Source organism: Rousettus aegyptiacus, unplaced genomic scaffold (genome assembly GCF_014176215.1).
Source record: "Rousettus aegyptiacus isolate mRouAeg1 unplaced genomic scaffold, mRouAeg1.p scaffold_m13_p_2, whole genome shotgun sequence".
Lineage (NCBI taxonomy): Eukaryota > Metazoa > Chordata > Mammalia > Chiroptera > Pteropodidae > Rousettus > Rousettus aegyptiacus.
In genome coordinates, this window is record NW_023416295.1 from 38282206 (window position 1) to 38303361 (window position 21156).

At 33.6% G+C, this 21156-nt stretch overlaps 1 protein-coding gene across 1 annotated transcript in view; it reads right to left on the bottom strand.

Moving 5' to 3' along the window:
• Window positions 1-20956, bottom strand: part of ZNF804A (zinc finger protein 804A) — a 231436-nt gene extending 210480 nt beyond the window's left edge. Inside the window, exon 1 of the mRNA XM_036236794.1 lies at window positions 20247-20956. Coding sequence (XP_036092687.1) covers window positions 20247-20357 — 111 coding nt within the window. The 5' untranslated portion in view covers window positions 20358-20956. The remainder of the gene's footprint in view (window positions 1-20246) is intronic.
• Window positions 20957-21156: the final 200 nt, after the last annotated feature.

A 21156-nucleotide genomic window follows, 5' to 3' on the forward strand; every position in this document is an offset into this window, starting at 1 on the left:
ATCTTCAGTTCTTCATAAGTAAAATATAGGTATTAATGGTAGCTTCCTGGTTAAATATCATATACTTTTTGTATTATGAACATATTTATATAAAATTGTGAACTTAGAAGAAATGTGATACTTTGTGAATCACCACTCTGAGGATATTTATTATCAATTTTATTTTTAGCCTACAGCTTTTCTTAGCTTCTGATTTGCAATAAATTATGTTGACTTCCTTTATTCTCTACTTCAAGCAGTTACTATATTTTCTCAGCATAAAGACAACATTAATCTTTAAAAATATTTCTATTACCCACAAATGCCCCAGAAGCTTGTAATAACATTTATAATGTATCTCGATGAGATAGATAAACACACTCACCCACAGAGTTTAGTCTTGGAGCAAAATGATGAAACTAGAGAGAGTAGAAAGCTCTTTACGAATCACCACTGGGATGCTCAGATATTCCTTTCTGTTCACCATTCCCACCCCCATTACCATTCCTCTCCTCTGCAGCACAATCAGCAATTAGAAAAAATTTAGAAGCATCAACATCTTACCAAAAATTTCATTACAAGTCTTCATATATTTTCATTTTCTTTTACTCTCCTTGAAAATAATCTTCTGAGAAAGATGAAAGGATAACCTATGCATCATGAACTGTCTAAAGGTGAAAGTCAACTCTCTGCAAATGTGTGCTGCAAAACCCAGTGATTAGAAAATGGACAGCTTCTCTTATCTTATTCCTACCAATGGAAAACCCAATCATATATTCCAGAAATATGATGTTCTTTCAGCTATAAGCAACTTGCAAATAATTCATTATCTACTTTAGTGTAAAAACTTTTATTACTCTTAATAGTAAGTAGAAGATTGCAAATAGCAGGAATAAAAAAAAGTCCAGAGAAAAATTACAAAGTAAATTGAAAGCACTAAAAAACTTAAACCCTGAATTTTACTAGAATATCTTTAACTAAATAATGTTTTTCTCCTATTTTCATGCAATATATAATGTACATGAAATATACCATTTGATATTTAACTTACTTAACCTAATTAAGTAGCCATGAGAAAAGAATCATGAAAATGTCTTTATTGAATACTTTATTGATAAGAAAACAAATGGGCAATAATAGAAATTTTAATTAAGTAAGACTTTGGAACCAAATATTAAAAAAATAATTAGAAAAATAAAATTAAAAAGTAGTTTCAAGAATAGTACCATAATATTTGGGGAAAATATTTAAGATTTATATATAGATTTCCTAATTCTAAATCTCTATAACTGGGTATAGTCATATTTTCTAGGATATGAGAATGCCTGACATTCATTATTTGTGTGCTAAGCTAACTCAAATGGAATAGACATGGACATACATATATTAAGTCCTAGTATTCGTATCCATTCTCTACAGTATCTACAATACAGCTATGAGTTAAAAACAACATAAATGACCTTGAATAAAAGATAACCTCTAAAAACTAAGTTTTCTTATTTGTGCAATGAAAATTGTAACAGTACCAAATTAAAGAGTTGCTGAAATGATTAAATGAAATACTTTGTGTAAGTTTTAGTACTGGATTTGATACAGAATAAGTGCTCAATAATTGAAAATTTTAAATAAGTTGATTTATTCTTAGGATTTAAAAATATGGTGTGAAAATATTATTTAAATAAGATTAACCAAAGACATTTAGATAATTTATCAAACTATATTAAATAAATGACTCGACCAAACTAGTATTATTGTAGAATTAATTCTAATGGTATCATAATCACATTATAAATAAAAATTCTAAACAATGATAAATGATAGTCACATATATGCAAATAATTACTTAATAATACATAAATTTTAAAATAAAATATTTTAATTTGAACCCCAAAGAATAATTGAGATATATCATCTGATGTAATAGCAATATAATTAGAATACATGATTTTATTTATAAATCTAGGCTATCAATGTTAAATCTTTGATATATTTTGTATAAAATTACCTAGTACTGCCCTACATTTAATAAAGATAATCACCTTTATGTCGTTATATTTTGTAAATTACCTGATGTTTATCTCAACCATTTGATTTTTTGTGCAACACAATGATTTTAAAGCATATATTGAAAATTAACAAATATTATGAGTGCATTGTTAACCCTAATTTCTACATGAATTAATATATTCAAAGAGTGATTGAAAAGGAAATTGGCCAAGTTAACTAAATTGCCCCATGAACTGAACCTAAAACTAGACTCTTTCTGCTTACAACATGAAGACTTATATTTTCATCACTTCTATAGATGTTAGTCTATTAAATTTTAAGATTATGTCCTTGAACTATATTCTAACCAAACTTACTCTAATTACATTTTTTTTTTTACACTGAAGTAATGTACTTCTGCTAGCTTCTTAAGGGATCTATTTGGGGGTGGGGATAGGAAGAGGAGGAGTGTTGGGTGTAAAACCTAAGAAAGGACAAAACAAGGGCCTCATCTCTCACACTAAATGTGTGACATCCACATGTCCTTCTAGAATAGATCCATCAAAACCAAGTCAGACACATTTTATCATAGAACAGTGACTCAAAAAAGCTAGATTCCTGGACCTTACTCAAAGATATTAAGATTTAGTAGCTATGAAGTGAAGTCTAGGATATTGTATTTTCTAAATCTTCACATGATAATTATGATCATCTAGTTTGCAATCTGATCAGCAGAGAACTTAAGTTTTCCTACACAGAATAAAGTAGGTAATCCACTCATAGGTCATATGTAAGTGGTACATTTGATGATCAATTCTCTGGCCTATTTTTCATTGTACTCCCTAAAGCATCTATACTTTGTATTATTCATTTAGCATCTGTCATGTTCTATCTGAAAAGCACAAGTCCATGTGTCAGCTTTGGAAGGAGAAAAGACAAGACAGCAATAACAGTAAAAATAACAATAGCTTTGATTAGGTGCCAGAAACTGAATTTAAGAATTTTCTTACATTATGTAATCCTTACAACAATCCTGTTCACACATATCCATCTTAGACTTTTTCAGCAGTAACTACATATAGTTTATATAGTATGTGTAAAATAACATGGTGCACAAACTAAATGAATTACAATTTTTGTTTTATAGATAAAAAGAAACTAAGAGAGTTAAATAAGTGGCTTAGTTTGCACAGCCAGAATTCAAATCTAAGTCTCTCTAGTTCCAGAGGCTAAATGATGAGAAGTGGAAGAGGAAATAAAGAACTGTCAAAATTTTCTAGTTGTAAAACTCAGCAAAATATTTATGTCCTAAGGAAAAAAATCACAATTATAGAGTTGTCCTAATTCTAGTCAGGTTTTCCACTAAAAATAATAAAAATTAACTCATTAAATGAAATATAAAATACATTTATTGAAAGAGTGTTAGGTAGTTGACAGATTCAAAGGTGAGTGTGGTTTGTTGAGGAACCATAACTGGCAATGCTTAGGCAAAATTTTGCCACAAAAATAGTCAGTTTAGAACAAGCGAGCAGGGCCTTCAGCCCTAGGATCTTTTCACTGACAGGGCTTGACTTGTATGTGGCCATTGGACACTCACTATGGTTCCTTTCTCCTCTTAATTCTACTACAGCTGCCTCAAATGATCACCAGTAGACCCTAGGCCTTTGCAAATCCTGCCTCTGAATAATATCCCATCTTCCATAACTGGCAAAACTAAAAATCTGCCGAAAGGTGGTAAGAAAAGAATAACTACATTCTTTTTATCACTCACTATTATAGGGTTTTAGGTTTTGTTTAAAAAAATAGCCAAATATCATTTTAATGACATCATCTATAGATAGCTTTTTCACAGAAATCTACAAATCCTAAAAGAACACAGAAGTTAAGCCAGGATAGAGAATAGGAGAAAATCATTTCAGACAGATTCCTGCCCCTGTGGGATTTATATGTTTAGCAGGAGGACCATACAGATTATCATCCAAGTCAGGATAATTCTGAGAGTTAAAGATGATATTAAGTATTCCAGGAAAATATCCTAAACAGAGATTATCCCAGATAAACCTATTTGTACCATTATCCAATTATTTAAATTGATACACCTAGGACTGTGGCCATCCAGTAAAACTTTAGCCATTCAGTTGATTCAGATTTCTCAAAATCTTACCAGTGTTATTTTTAGTCTTTTGACATTATATCTGGCAGCTGAGCTGGAGAGAGGGGCTGTTCTTAATTACTTCTCTAATAAATCTATTTTTTTTTTTTTTTTTTTTACCTCTGGGCCTGGCTAAAATGTTAGAAAAGTTCTGTGTAATGACTGAGAAACAAACATGTAAACAAGATGAAATCGGAACAATGATACCCTCTCTGCTTTTCTAGACTACACCAGAGGTATAGCAAGAGGGGAGTTAGAGAGAAAAGAGAGTGAAGGAATAAAAGAAGGGAGCAAGGGAGGAAGAAAGAGAGAAGGAGACATGTGAGTGATTTTGCTGTGTGTGTGCATGTCCATTTGGTCTGTGTCAATGAATAGATATTGCTCTTATTTTACGTAAGATACTGAGAGAAAAGAGAGAATTTCTCACATGATCTGTAGTTTCTATAGTTGACAGAACTATATTGGTACTTTATTAGTCAAAATAGTTGGCCTGTTTAGTGCCTGGAAGGCAAATAATTACTCAGGCTATATGTAAATTAAATTATTGATATTGTATTTTAATTAAAGCAACTTAACATTATAAGTAAATAACACCCCAAGTCTAATTTTTCTTACATCATCAGATTATGCTTATAGCTATGCTAGACACTGCAGAGAAGGATCAATTGGTTTTTATTTATGATTATTACTATTATTTACGTCTCTAACCCTTTACTGTCAAACTATATGGTAATGTAGATTGTTTTAAAGATGGCTCTCCAGGACAGCAATATGTAATATGCTACATCTTAAATTTTATTATTATCATTTTACCTGCAAAACACCCTCGTGAGTTGTTAAGTAGCAGCATGTATCATAATATCAACTACTCTAAGTCCTGGTCCATAAAAATTGCATCTTTCATGTTGCATCAATAATTTCACAGTGATTAGTAACACAAATGGAAGTTTGTATTATTTTATGCAATCTGCACATTTCCCCTAAGAAATATAATACCAATTTCTATGGAGGAAATTCCATTAAATTTTAATGAAACTGGGAAATTTGAGTCTCACATATTTTACAACTATTTTTCTGTATCAGCACTGTGGCAATCATGAAAACAGAGTTGAATTTCACAATTTTATATATTCTTTATTTCATGTTTTAGCCGTTCTTCTTTTAACAAACAATGGTACCACAGTGTACCTTATTTTGCTTAATAATGTAGTCCATGAAGATGTCAATTTTAATTATAAAATAACTATGACATTAAAATTAGGCATTGAGAATCATAAAACTTATAGGTTGAAGATACTCAGAAGAACCTAGGAATATCAAATTCAATAGTGAAAACTGACATTTTTACAACCAAGAGTGACAGTCTAGTAAGCTGACACCAACTGTATGTCAGCTTCATTTTACTACATATATCACAATGTGACTGAAGTAGAGAATGGCCAAGAACAATTACTTGGAGAAGTAATCAAATAACGTGTTTAGCAAATACATCACATCTATGTAGCATTTCCGTACTGATTTCCTGGTCAGAGAAATCCTAAAGTGACTTTTAGCTGAAAAAAAAAAAATAAAATAAAACAACTGTGGTAGCTATATTTGATAAATTTATTAATCCACGATTGTTTACTGTACCTGTCTATATGAGAGCAAGAGAAAATGTTATGCCGCCCCCTAGTGTAAATATTAATTTCGTAACATCAGAATTACAGTGACCTAAGATACTCATTGCAAGGAAATCATAGCTATGGAAAGTAACATTAAAGAGAGTTAAAAGAAATTCTGAGCTTTCCTAAAGCTAGCTTTCTAGGAGCCCAGAGTGTAGTTTCATTAACTTTATAAGTCAAAAGAATCACAGATATTTAAAAGTTTACATAGGATTTTAATTTCTTTATCTTCTAGAATATTCAGGGCACAATGAATATTTTAAGGGAGGAGATTTTATGAATCTTGGGGTAGAGATAAGTACAAGAGAGGTGTCTAGGGAACACTGAGAAAAAAGAAAATATTGATATTGTTCAATACTGAAAGTGTCCAAATTATGTAAATTTATACATGTTGAATTGAACAAATAAGATTATAATACAGATTTTAATGTTCTAGTATGAAATACTGACAATAGCCACCACCATTTACTGAGAGTTTATTATGTGTCATACTTGGTACAAATTACTTTAGATGTTTCAGGTCTTTTCATCTGCAAATCTTTCTTCTAGGTAGATTTTACTATCATGTCCATTCAAAGAAAATATAACTTATAGTGAGAAAGGTGAACTTGACCAAGATCATAAAGCTAGTGACTATTTGTAGATTTCTCTTATCTGATCAATCATTTCTTTTTCTTACTAATATAACACTGATTTTATTGGGATTAGGAGTGTGCTTCGCTTAATTAATCATGCTTTTATTCTTCCCTATACTTAGAAGTGGTCCACAACTCTGGTCAGAGATGTAAGCAAACACTGTTGAGTGCACTTTTTAAAAAAATTACAAATTTTTTGTCATTTCCCCTTCTTTACTTTAGCTTAGAACATAGATGTGATGGCAGAAACAGTAACCACCTTGTGACTGTAGAACAAATGCAGCAAATAAAATGCCAAAAAATACAAGGAACACAACTCCAGTTGAACCAAGTTGGACATATTGGTACTTGTTAGACCAAGGTAAACTACACACTATGGGTCCCCTTGGTGAATCTGATGAAGAAGGAATAAGAACAGTTTTATAGGATTTGGGATTGTGTGAAGTGATTTTTGTGGAGAATGTTTTGGTTAAAACAGTTTTGTTTTGTTTTGTTTTGTTTTGTTTTGTTTTGTTTTGTTTTGTTTTTATGGACTGTACTATGAGAAGGAGGGGCCGATTCTGTGATTGCTTACCTTAGTACATTTTTTGTCTAGGAGGAAATAGGAACAGAGTAGGGGTAAAGCTGTAATTGGAAGCCCCTTTTGCTTATGTTATCTGGCACATGGGATGCTAGGAAAAAAACATAACCTCATTAAAAGCCTACTTTCTTATGTTTAATCTACCAAATTATATACTTTTTCCTCTTCTTTAAAGATAACCTGATTTTATTCAAGTATAATGACTATATGTGTGATTGGTTATTGGACCCTCACAGTTAACAATAACTATAGTTTTCATAGTTATAAAAATGGTTTTTTTGGGGGGGAGGTGATTAAAAGATAAATTGCAATCCAGGAAAAGACTTAAAATAAAATTATTATATTCTTATGTATAAAATAATAGAAACATTCCATAATAAGATATATCAATTTTAAATCTATAATTTCACCTATTTCCAATTAAGTTCAAATATAATTTATATTTTAAACACTAATTGTAAAAGAAATAAACTGATCCTCAATATATCATTCAGGATTCTCCAGATAAACAGAATCAATGAGGAGGTGGGAGAGGAATAGATGTTGGTTTTAAGGAATTGGAAATTAACCCAGGGCTTATAGGTTTGTGGGCTTCTGAGGGGCAGCCTAGTAGGCTGCAGACTCAAGCAAGTTTTGATGATGCAGACTTGGAGCAGAATTTCTCCTCCAGAAAACTCAGTTTCTGCTCTTATAGCCTTTCATATGATTGCATGAGGCATCCATATCATGGAGGGTAATCTCTTCTATTTAAAGTCAACTGATTGTAAACATTAATCACCTCTACAAAATAACTTCCCAGCAACACATAGATTGCTATTTGATTAAATAAATGGCTACTATTCTGGTTGGCACATAAAACTAGTCATCATACTCAGCATAGTTCATTTTTCTAAAGTCATTTAAGATAAAAAAATATGTTTTATTATAATTCGATATGGCATTATCATCATAAACATTTTATAAGTTAAATGTACTTACATTTAGAAAAGTATATAACTTTCTTCTAATGGTGCCAAACCATTATGAAAGAGTTCAGAGTACTACATCAGGTAATGGACTTTACTTTGACAACTAGAACTGTTTTAATTATTTATTATCCTATTTTATCTTATACTTTGCTAGGAAGTATGCTATAATACATTTGTGAAATTAATGAAACTTTGCTAGTTGAAAACACCATCATAAAATAATATATATGGTAAGAATTTTTTCGGAGGTAAAGGCTAATATAGAATGAGATAAAACAAAGTAAGTGGTTTCAGGTTAAAATTTTTAGAAAGGGAAATTAATGAAATTATATTCCTTACTTTTTGTAGTATGAGATATAACAAAGCAATAAATCGATATACATAACTTCTTCATGAATTTTGACTGCAGTGTACCAGATCACAACTGCTACTTTTTTTTTCCTTTCTGGAAGGAGTACTCAAACGCCTAGTATACATCAATTGCCTTCAGTAGTACTATCTCATTTAAACAGGATCGTCAGAGAAAATTATTTCAACATTATAATATCATTACAAGTATTAAAAATATAATTTATCCTATGAATCATACTTTCAAAGAACTATTTTCCAAGTACATTACATGAACTAAAGATGTTTACTATAAATATAATTAAAGAATAAAATTACATTCAAAATTAATTTTTAAAATGACCAAAAACAACAAGAAATTACTGCAAATATCTGTGGCATGATGACAGTTTGCAACTTTAAAATACAGAAAGGCATCACCCTCAATCTACACAAGTTTCTTCATTATTTTAATATTTCTAAATATATGATTTGGAGGATGTGGTGAAACAATTCGACCAATATATAGTAAACAGATACTAAAGAAAAATGGGAGCACACCAAAAACGTTTTTAATACTATCTGTCTAAAAGTTGGTACCACAAAGGGCAAATCTAGAATGATGAATAGGATTCTGTCTCCCCCTGTGTAAAATATGGTTCTCAGTCTAAACAAGTAGAAAATGTAAGTGCCCTCACTGGTCAGGAAGGTAGTATAAATACTTTAAAAACCTACATAACAGTAAAAAGCAGTGCAGATAGTAGCAAACTGCGAAGTACATTTTTCTTTGAATGGCATTTACACTGAAATATTTTAAAACACTTGTTAAAATCAAAACCGAACGGAGAGCAGCCGTGAAAATTCCCTGAGCAGACAAAACAAAGTTAAATTTAGCTTATTTTGCAAGGCTAACCTGACCTGAGTCATTTCTTGCTTATGTCTTTGGAAATCATATGCAAAACTTGAACTGTTACCCAAGATTGATATGTGGTAACAAATGAAAATTCTAGTATTATAACCAATTACAGTGAGGAATAAATAGTCATAGCCTTCTCATGACATAAGCTGCTTTATAACAATATACCCCTGAGCCTCATTCCAAGTTCTGGTTTGAGTACTCCTGGTTTGCAAACTGTCTTTTTGGCGTGTACACAATAAACTTTCACTAATTGCTACTTCCCAAGCATAATTGTGAGTGATTCATTGGTTTTACTTCTGTTATTTCCAAAATTTGATAGTCCACAGCATCAGACATGGGATCCAAAGACGACCCTAGTGACTCCAAGGTTGGTGAGCAACCCGCGGCTGTTACCCACGAACCCTTTGAACTCTCTGCTTTCTCACCAACCCTGGAGATTGAGCGTAAGTCACTCGTGGATCTGATCTCTGCTCTCTTTGTGTTCTGAGCTCTCCAACTTTACTTTGCACATTCGCTTTGTGTTTCTATTTGTTGAAGCTTCTTGGTAAGTCACCCTTCTGCCTGTAAGGAAAAAACTCATGATTCCCTGAGTTTTAGGCAACAGTGGGATTACTACATAGATTATTTGTTTTAGAGAATCTAAAAGCAGACATAGATTCCAACTGGCCTGAATGTCCTTCCCCTCCTTACTTAAAGACTCCTGACTCTTATATGTATACCCACTCTGGGCCAGGATCTTGTGGGTTTTTTTGGAAAACTGATGAACTTTTCGATATTTGGAATTGTAATGGCTACTTTGGGGAAACTAACTTAGACCATCTTACTGGGCACCTTTAAAAGAGAGGATTCCAAAACTATCAGAGACAGTGGAATTCATTCTTTGTGATATATAGAAGCTTTCAAAAGACAAAACAACTCCAAAAAATAGCCTAGAAGGATATTTATACCATACAACTAAAATAAATATTTAGTAAAACAATGGCCATCTGATCAGGTAACTTTGACTTACTTCATCTGCCCGAAACCCAAATTGGATCCAACTATTCTTTTAAGTTTTACACTAGGGACATGGTTAAAATTTATAAAACAAATCTTATTATATATATATATCTATATATATATTATACACACACACACACACATACATATGTGTGTGTGTATATCTTCCTGTAAGTTTATGTATGTCTATGTATATATGTCATAGATATATGATGTTTTTCAACCTTCAGATGGTATTGCCAAAATTAATTTGTAAACATATCTATTTAATTGGCTTAAAGAATATTAAGTATTTATATAAATCAAGTCTATTCTCAGAAATATAGAAACTAACCCAAATGTTTTTCAACTTCACATGATCTGGGATAATCTTTGATAAATAAAAGCTAGTTTAAGTCTGTTGGTTTAATAAAAGCAGCCATGTCTTCAAAATTTGTCAACAAGAAAAATAATTTAATGTGATGGTAAACTGTTTGGTATCTAATCTAAGCATAACTGCTAAAAGTGAATAATTTAAATGAAGGTAAATAAAAGTTTATATTAAGTTAAACTAAATAATTGACATTCATTGCATATCTAAATCATTTAAAAATAAGATAAACATTAAATGCTAACATAAGTTTATCTGTTTTTTAATTTTTATACAGAGACAAAGGTTTATGTTTATTACTAAACATGTTTTTGCCACATTGGAAAATTTACTATATGGGCAGAAATAACCCATACAAGCCTCTTAAGTAAGTTTCCCAACTTTGGGAAAGAAGCATCTACCAGGGAAATCTCATCTTGGCCATTGCCCTCTATGTGGGCAAGAGTGACTCCTATGTTAGATGCCTGTGGAATGCCACATGTGCACAGGGACACCCTGGAAATGCTGGCTGCTTTAATGTGTTTGCTTGATGAACTGCACATAGCGCACTGTGGGTAAAGAAGGGAAATAAATGGCTGCTGCAGTGGGCTGGCTTCCAGTGAGGGCCGTAGCTGGACACTGATGCCCACATAGAGGCTGAAACTCAAATTAGAAAGTTGGAAGAAGAGCTGAGATTAGAGAAGGACATGTGGTTGTTCACTATTCTGCTAACTTTGAGACTGGCAGACAAGGTGGGAGAACAGGATAATAAGCCGAAAACCTTAGTGTACCATTTTGCACAGCTAAGAGGGTATAAAATGTCTTGGATTAAGATCTGGGAACTTGTGCAAAGCCTGATTAGAATGCTAAGAGTGGAAACTCTGGGAAAGTGATGAGATAAAGAGGATAATGTGGCAATTAATGAGAAAACATCAGAAACACCCCATGCTATTTGACCCCTAATACACAATAAACTTAAATAGCAATTATCCTGAAAATCTTAAGAGAAAACTTACATTTTTTCCCTCTGTCCCTGAAAGCTGTAAATCTTATTATGTCTTCAAAATATAAACACCCCGAGAGATAGCCGAAACACTGCCACAGAGACTGAAGAAAGAAAAAGGAGGTGCACATTTTAAAAAAAACAGACTGCTGTATAAGTTCCCTTGATTATATTGATTTGTAAAGCAATGTTTTTTACAAAACTGCTAGAATAAGGGTGAAAGAAAATAACTATAGGAAAAGTAGATAAGGAAAATAGAATGTATATTTTGAATAAGAAAAGATATGAAGAATGTATTTTTTGTTTGTTTTGGTAAAGAAAGCAAAAGAAAGTAACATTGTCCAAAAATTAAATGATCATCCCAAAATAAGAAAAAAAAAAAATAGGACAAAACCTAATTGGAGATAGAAAGTTGCAAAAGGTCTGTGGAAATGAATCCTGAGAAAGGAATTTAATGTGTGGTCAAGCTAAGATTGGAATGGTTTTATTTAAGTTTAAAAAGTGTTTTAATATCAGAAGTATACTGTGTAAAACTAGAATTTTGTTTTCTCTGTTTAAAGAAACCCAAAATTTATTATAAGTATTGTTCTTCTCTTAATAAAAAATTATAAACAAAAGTTTTTCTTTACCTTTAATGTAATATGTTTAGGAAATGATAATCATACTTTATCTTTATCAGACCTTTGATTACTTAAGAAAATTGAGTCTTGACTGTTAAAAAAACAATTTTTTTATAACTACGTAACTTTTTGTATATTTTAAATGTCATGGGAATCATTGTCAAATAAGAAGTGATGCTAAACTTTCTCTAGTGTATATTTATATGAAATTCCTGGACTAATATGTACTGGTATACTGATATCAGTCATAATTTTAAAATTTATGTTATAGAAATAACTAAATTCTCTTGTCAATGGCATTATAATGAACTCTCATCAGATCTCTAACCATGGCCAATTTTTTAAAAATCTGTTGTTATTTGTAGACAGTTATTGTTTCATTCTGATACTTCTGCAAAACTGTTCCTGCAAAAATGCATTTTCAAGGAGATTCATCCAAAAAACTCTGACAAGTACTCTAGAATGAAGGTTTCTGATAACTTTAAGAATATAACAGTGAATGGGTTAAGAATTTCTAAAATTCTGGTGGAAATCTGATAAATTCATAAAACTATTAACAAAAGGACCAGATCAACAAAAATTAATTACAATAGACTAAATCAATTGCTAAAGATGATTACAGTTTTTAAGTCTTCATTTAAAACATTGCTGGTACTTTAATGTTTTATTTTCCAGATTTCAAGGACCCCTACTTCTCCTCTCTTTAAAGCCATTTAAAACTCATGGCAATTTGGTAAAGTATATCTTTGCAAAAAAAAAAATGAAACATATTTTTCTCCCTACTTGATCCCTCCAGAATTCAGAAACTCTTATTAAATATTCTTATTTTTCATGACAATATTTGTTTTTGCATAATAAAAGTCTTTTCTCCTCGTAACAAGACACAGTTGGACAAGTTTTTGGCCTAGCCTCTTAGCATCAAGAGACTTTTAAAAGTTTAATCTGAGATTCCTTATGGAAAAGTCCAGCAAAGATTTAAAACTGCCTATATGGTCAATTACTATTCTTGCTGCTTTTACTTAAATAACCAAAGCAATTTCATTAAAACCAGAATTAAGTTGAAAACAAATAAATCTCATTATGGTTATCTTTGATTGAAATGGGGATGATTACAGAGAGAAAATTATATTTTAATAATACACCTTTATGAATATCAGATTCTAATGCTGTTAATTGTCTGAGGTTTTGATTTCTAGCTGCTAAGTGGATTGAATCTTAAATTCTTCTAGCTTCCTGCAAACTAACTTTTTCAATGTTGTTTCACTATTTTAACTTGGAATCACTATGAAACTAAAACTGCCCTTTTCTCTAAACTATACAACTAAAAGCTGGACAACTTGATAGAAACTTCAGAGCAGGTATCACAACAACTCATTTGTGGACAATCTTCATGTCTGTTTTTATGAAGCCACTCAGAAAGATCACCCGAGATACTGATACTGCAAACCAAGAAAATCCGTCCGATTGCCACTGCTTGCCCTCCCTCATTCCATCTGAAATTGCTTCTAACTTGACATCTAGAAATTTTCTCAAATGGCTGATCTTCAAATTCAGAAACTGAATTTATAATTTTCTCAAACTATTAACCTTTGTTTTTCTTTTGTTTCCATAGAAATGCCTCTCATTAAATAACCTGATCGCTCACAGTGTATAGAGGCATATTTTGGGTCGAAGCTCACCTGCAGCACAGACTCTTGAAATAAAACATCCTTGTGTTCATCCTGTCCTAAGTAATCATGATAATATGTGTTTGCTAATATATCACGCTGTGCTTATGTAAATAATTTTTTAAAAAATTAAAACTCAAATACGCATCAGCCAAAAAATTATTGAACGACTTAGAAAGATAAGACCTGAATCTAATCCATTTGACTGATACGATTGGTTAAATCTTGACTCTTGGGGATCTCTGCTCTGGGGAATTTTTCAATACTTGGCTGTTGTTCTCTTTATAGTCATCATATTAACCTCTCTAGTGTGCTGTATAATTGTGAAGGTTTTAAATGGGTGTTGGCAGTCACTCATACACCAAATGGTACCCATCAGGATCAGACAACTGGATGAAAGCAACAATAACCACATAAATGATGAAGACAGTGACAACATCATGTCCCTCCTCTTTAATGATCAACCAGTGGAAACAGCAAATGTGTGATTCTTCGGCCTGACTATGTCAATGGTGGTAACCAAGAGTAATGCTATTGGTGAGAGAATGACCAAAAAGAGGAGAATCATTCAAATAAAAAAAAAAAAAAAACCAGCCTTTAAAAATTCCCTGAGCAGAGAAAACAAGTTTACTTACACAAACAAAGCTCAATTTAGCTTATTTTGAAAGACTAACTTGGTCTGGGTCATTTCCTGCTTATGCCCCTGGAAATCATAAGTAAAATGTGAACTGTTTTCCAAGATTGATATGAGGTAACCACTGAAAATTTGAATATTATAACTATTCTAATATTCTAATATTATGAAGAGATTCTAATATTATGAAGAATAAAGTTACTGCTTTATAACAATACACCCTTGAGTTTCATTCCATGTTTTGTTTGAGTACTCTTGGTTTATAAACTATCTTTTCGGTGTGTACACAATAAATTTTACTAATTACTACAGCGGATCCTTGAATAATATCTTTTTGTTTAAAGTCACTTTGTTATAACACTGAGATGTAAAAAAGAAAAATTGATTCCTGGCCAGGGTCACTGTCCATGTGAAGTTTATACATTTTCCCCATGTCCGTGTAGGTTTTCTCCAGGTACTCCGGTTTCCTCCCACATCCCAATGATGTGCATGTTAGGTGAACTGTTGTGTCTAAATGGTCCGAGTATGAGTGTAAGTGTGTGTGAGGGCACCCTGCGTCCTGTCCATGATGGGCTCCTGCCTTGTGTGCTGAGCTGCCAGGATAAGCTCCAGCCACCCAGGACCCTGAGCTAAAATAAGTAGGTTGAAAAATAATGATCTTGTTTTTATTAATCTTTCTTAAATGGATGTACAGCTCACATTTATAACAATGTGTAATATTGGAAGTGTTTTAGGTCTTTTTTAGAAGTTTGGAGATATACTTGTGACTAGCAATTTATCCTAGGAACTTAAGTTTTGTTAATATCAATTAGCCTATGATAAAATTGGTTACATTATACCTCGTTTTGCTTAAAGTCCCAGTTTCCAAGAACCTCTGGACAACATTAAATGAGGTCTTACTGCACTTGAGTAATTAACTGGTTTTACTTCCATTATTTCTGAACTTTTGACACATGGTGCGCACTAAACAAACTACTTCAGCAGCCTGAATTTGGTTCTGAATACAACCACATGAAGCCTTTGGACTAGGTGGTCCTCAAGGGTCTTGCTGATCTCAATTTTCAATAAAATGTAATTGCAGTTATCAATACTCAGAAAATATTGGTGCAAGGCTGAGAAGTGAAGGCAACATATCTGTCACTATTTTAATTTCAGGTCTCAAAAAATCTTAATATTTGGTGAACTGACAAGGTATGTTGGAATCATGGGTATCACTTGACAACATTTGCCTTAAAATTCTGCTTGCTTACATTTTTGAGTAGGTCATAGCATAATTTAATTGTTATTTCCTTACTTGAAAATGTGTTCTGAAAACAATAATGTGTTGTAAATTTTCTAGAATAAAAAACAAGTATTGCAAAAATATATATAACACCTTAAGTTCAGAAAAGCGAGACAAAGATGGTCTTTAATACTGAGTGTAATCGTTTAAAAGAAACTTGGAAGAATAGGCATCGACTGATTCTGTTAATAAATCTATAAAGTGGGAAAGTTTGGGGATATATTAAGATACCACTCTAATCTGCCCTCAACTCTGATTTTTCTTGAGGATATTAATCTAGCAATGAGTTTTTCATCAGCACTATTTCAGCAACTGGTCTCTTTAGTCTTACGCACAATTTTAAATATGTCACATAAATGGTCTTCGATGAATGGAGAAATCTTTCAAATTACATTTCCTAGGAGATGCAGAAATATGTAAGGGAATGACATGAATGATAATGCTATAAAAGAGAATAATAGAACAAAAGGCCATATAGTATATTCCAAAGACCTATCTAATTTTAGTGAGTTTCTGTATATACAAAGGGAGAAAAAAAGCAGAATTTTTTCAGTATTTTCAAAATGAATACATATGAAAATGTTCTGAATGATGAGAAACTTGCAAACATGTCAAAGTATGTGAATACTTTTTCAACATATTCAAATCGAACAGGAGCGTCACTGAATACATCTTAACGCATACTATTTTGTACTTAGCACAGAGCCTGTAAAGCCTAGAATAGTGCTTTGCAATTGAGGCATCTCAATAAATCTGAATGAATTCAAATATTTTGAGAACCCATTAATGACTTAATTATTTTTTTCTTACCAAACCAGGTACTTAATATATTGGAAATGGAGGGCAGATTATAGACAGATTAAATTCTGTATTAAATATGTTGAAATATATATATTTAAATGTTTTAAATATATAATTAAAGCAAAGAAATTCTGTGGCTCAATTGAAAAACATAAGTTTAACAAGATGTCTTTATCCAATAAACAATTAAATATACAATGGTGGTTTGGGAAAATCTAGGGGAAAAGAACAAGTCTATGTAAAAGGTAAACTTAATTCATTACCATTGAACCATATAACTTATTCAGAATATTCTGGAGCACTAATAAAACATTAGCTTATTTCTTATTCCATGGAATTAAAGCTATATCACAGATATGATGCTATATATAACAGAAGTCATAACAAGCAGAGTGACCTTTCTCCTTGCTAGTAACACATTGCAAAATGGAAATTTGCTTATTCTCAGTTAAAATTGTCAAGAGGAATATATTTAAAAGCTCAGAAATAGGGTCAAGATTGACAACAGAATTGAACTTTAAGTACTTTTTAAAAATTTTATGTGCGAGTGGCATAATATGACCTATGGAAAGGACTGCACATTTTGATAATCTCCTCAATATGAGTGGCAGGATTACATTCTAGATTTAGTACTAAAGCAATTAATCAATGTCAATGAAACCAATGTTTTATTCTATATGTAATATTATCTTCTAAGTAACTTTTAGTTCATGAAATATCACTGTATTAATAGTGATAGGCTATCTTAAATCACTTCTCCAAAACCAATGTTTTATTCTATACATAATTTTATTCTCTAAATAACTTTTAATTCATGAAATATCACTGTATTAAGAGTAATAGGCTATCTTAAATCAGTTCGATGAATTTTTGAAGATCATAAAATTATTTTTTTAAAATCTGAATTTCAAAAATATTCAGAATATCCATTATTTACCTGGTAATTGAAATAATTGGAATTTCTTGAAAAAATCAAAATACCTTTTCCTTGAATGGTTTTTGTTTTAAGTTGTGCTTTAAAAAAATGTCCTCTTAACTTAATACACATTTCAAAAGGCAAGAATGTGATGATGTTTTTAAAAGAAAAATTCAAAATATGTCAAAATCAAATAAACAAGAAAGTTAAAAAAGCTCATAATTATTATTCTATGAAACTGAGTCAAAAAACATAATAACCATAAATTCTTACTTAAAACTCTTTAAAATGTAGTACATACACATGTTTAAGATTTGTGTTTTTTAGTAAGGTTGCTAATTCTGAGAAGTTTCAGGTTCAGTTTTCTGTTTTTAGCTTATAGTAAAGTTTTAGCTTATAGTAAGTCCTCATGGCATCTTATATGCTGTAAAAAAAATACATTTTTAGGTCACTATAGATGTTTGTAAAGAATCCATGTTCTTTAACAAAAAATTCACTTATATATATATTTAGAATCTCTCCTGTTATACTTGAAGGGTAGATACAAGTCTCATTCTCTTCAATAACAAAATCATCAAAAGAAAACAAACATATGACATATATCACATTGTTAAGTAATAGTTTTGAAGAGTTGGACCATATATAAAAATATACATCGCTTCTGTCATTATAATTCTCTTACTCAGGAGATACAAACTTGGAAGTATAGAGATATAACCTGAAAAGACTAGCTATGAAGTCCCTATAAGTCTTTTTATTAAAACTAAGAGAAGTAATATAGGAGCTATTTCTAAGACTTTTTATCTGTTTGTTGCTTCTGACATTTGTATATATTTAGATTTATTCATCTCATCAAAGTAGCTGCAATTTAACACCGATTTCAATCTCAAAGTTACACTGGAAAATCTAGACTTTAACCTATTCTTTATTGATATGAGTGATAAAAAACTAATTAATTTCAAACCCATAACAAACAAGTCAGCGTAAGCAAGTTTAACCATTGTTAGAAAGACAAGGTTGACTGAAACATCAAGATTACCATACTTTAACAAGTTGAGGTATGGTAAATACATATTTTTTTCTATGAACTCAATGGTATAGTTTTAGCACCTACATCATATTTGTAATATGGAGATAAGATCTTGTTCAATATGTTTACCCTTTCCCATAAAAAAAAAAAGCATACTTTCTTCAAAATGAAGACAACTCCCCCCCCCCCCAAATTTACCTTCCTATAGGCTGAGTTCTCTAAATTGAGCTAGAATAATCTCAATAATTCCCTTAGCCTTTGCCTACTGCTCTGTATAGTACTCCACTAAGAAAGATCACAGAAGAGTATTTGCCCTTTCTTTTGTTCAACAACAATCTTATCCAGAACAATAATAAAAGCAACAAACTAACCCTGCTTCTTGGACTCTTAAATGAGCTAAGAGGAGGGATCCAATAGATACATAGGAAAAAGAAAAAATAATCAAATCATCACACCAATGTCAGAATTCACTTAAAACTTCTGATGAGAAATTTTTATTCTTAGAAAACACATCAGAGGACATTGAAAAATATGTAGAATCATATTTTAATATATATATAAATATAAGTAGATTAAAAATACTATATTTACATTTGGATTGATTCTGTCTTTTAAACTTCTACGCTACCAATTCAGGTTAGATAAACACTTTAAAAAGGGGGGGGGCGCTACTTGCTAATGGACCCAGATTTTAGGGATATATACATTCACATATTACCACCTTACTCTGACTTTACCCTCTTTGCAGTACTTAGCCTAACGAGCCTTCTTTTATTTATTTATTTATTTATTTATTTATTTATTTATTTATTTATTTTTCTTTCTTTCTTTCTTTCCTGAAGTGTATACTTCTCTGGAGATGCCAATACAGGAGAGTCAGTTCTTTAGGGAAATTTTGTAGCTAAGAGGGGATTTGGAAGAAAAAGTAAGAGCTATCACCCTGCACTATCTCAATGCTCAGCACATCTTCACCCACCAATCAGGAGTGCTCTTCCTATTAGGATGCTGAAAGATGAAGCTCTGTGGTCCAGTGAGAACCTCCCAGAGACTGCATGGGTTCTGTTTGTCTCTAGCATGTTTCCTAGTGGCTCGCCCCTCACACTTATCTCCAACATCTTTTGAGTAAATAGCTTAAAGTTGACGGCTTGGGATTCTGGAGTCACTCAGTTAAGCTTAGTACTGACAACTTCTCACTAGAGAAGTTTGCTACCAGTCCTTCAGGAGACAGCCGGAACGGAAACTCCTTCTGAGACCAGCACTCCATCCCTCCACTTGCTTGCTCCAGGCCACCAGCCACATGGCTCCCTGTCTCCATCAGAGACACCCACATCCTCATTCACCTTCAGCTTCCTAAGCCGAAAAATATTATGGGGTCGCTTGCGGTTAGGGAATTTTCCTTTTCTTTCTTAAAAAGAGGTCCTGTGTGACACAGTTTGCTTTAAATGAGGAGAAACTGGAGTAATCTTCAGCATTATGGAGTGAGATGCAGTCCCGGAGCATTGCTGAAGTGTCAACCAAAGCCCTGGATCACAGCTTTGCCGAGATTCCTGTCTTCTTCTACACCTAATTCTCACCCCACACCCATAAGATAAATAAATGAATACGTTATAAATCAAATTGAATCCCAGCACCTCCAAAATCTCACAGTAACCTCAATCTCCAAATGCCCTCTTAGACAAGAGACAAGGAGGCAGGGTGAGAAGGGAGTGGGGGGAAGAAGGACAGAAGCGATTACCAGAGTTTTGTTCCCGTTCTTGCTGAGAGGGCCCCGGAAAACTCCCTTGATGTTGCGAAAGTGTCCGTTGCTGAGATGCGTGGAGCTGATGACAATGTAGTAACACTCCATGGGGCAGCCGCCGCCTCCTCCACCGCAGCCGCCGCTCCCATGCACCCCGCGCCCGCAGCCGCAGCGCGCCGGAGCTGGGGAAGGGTGGGCTAGGGACCCGAGGGGAGGACGAACCTCCGCCTCCCTCGCACGCCCTCCAGAGACAGGCTCACTACACCCCTCTGCCGTGCGCGCCCGGGCTCCTCCGCCTCCGCATGCTGGCCGCGCTTTCCTTCAGTCTCTCTTTCTCTCTTAATTCTCCCTGGGGCGAGGCGCCCCGCGGGAGGATCGCGGGCTGGGAGGGGCCGGCCAGGCAGGCTGCACAGAGCGGAGCGGGAGTCAGTGCAGGCGCGGCGGCCGAGCGGAGCCCGGCAGCGGGAGCCGCCCGAGCGGTAGCAGCTGCGGCGGCGGCGGCAGCAGCATCCCCCGCGCTCGGTGCCCGCACTCGGAGTTGCTGCTGCTGGCAGGCATGAGTGTTATTATAGTGAGCGGCGTTGCCGGTCCATTGCACTGAGCCAATGGCAGGGAGCCACTGGGCTGATACTGAGAGCTGTCAGAGGAGTACATCTGTCACCCGCTGCCTCCCCCTCCCCACCCTCCCCCACCGCCGTCGGGACCCGGCCACGCGGGTCGCGGCGCGAGTGGGAGCGCGCACCGAGCGGGACGCCCCCCGCGCAGCGCCGCGACCGCAGAGGGCCAGGAACGCGAGGCCACCGTGGGCGGGAGGCGGAACGGCCAGCCACCGAGAAGTGGGAGACTCCTATGAGGTGGGGGCGGAGGGGAAAATGAAGAGACAGAGATTTCTTGCCTGGCAGTCGGG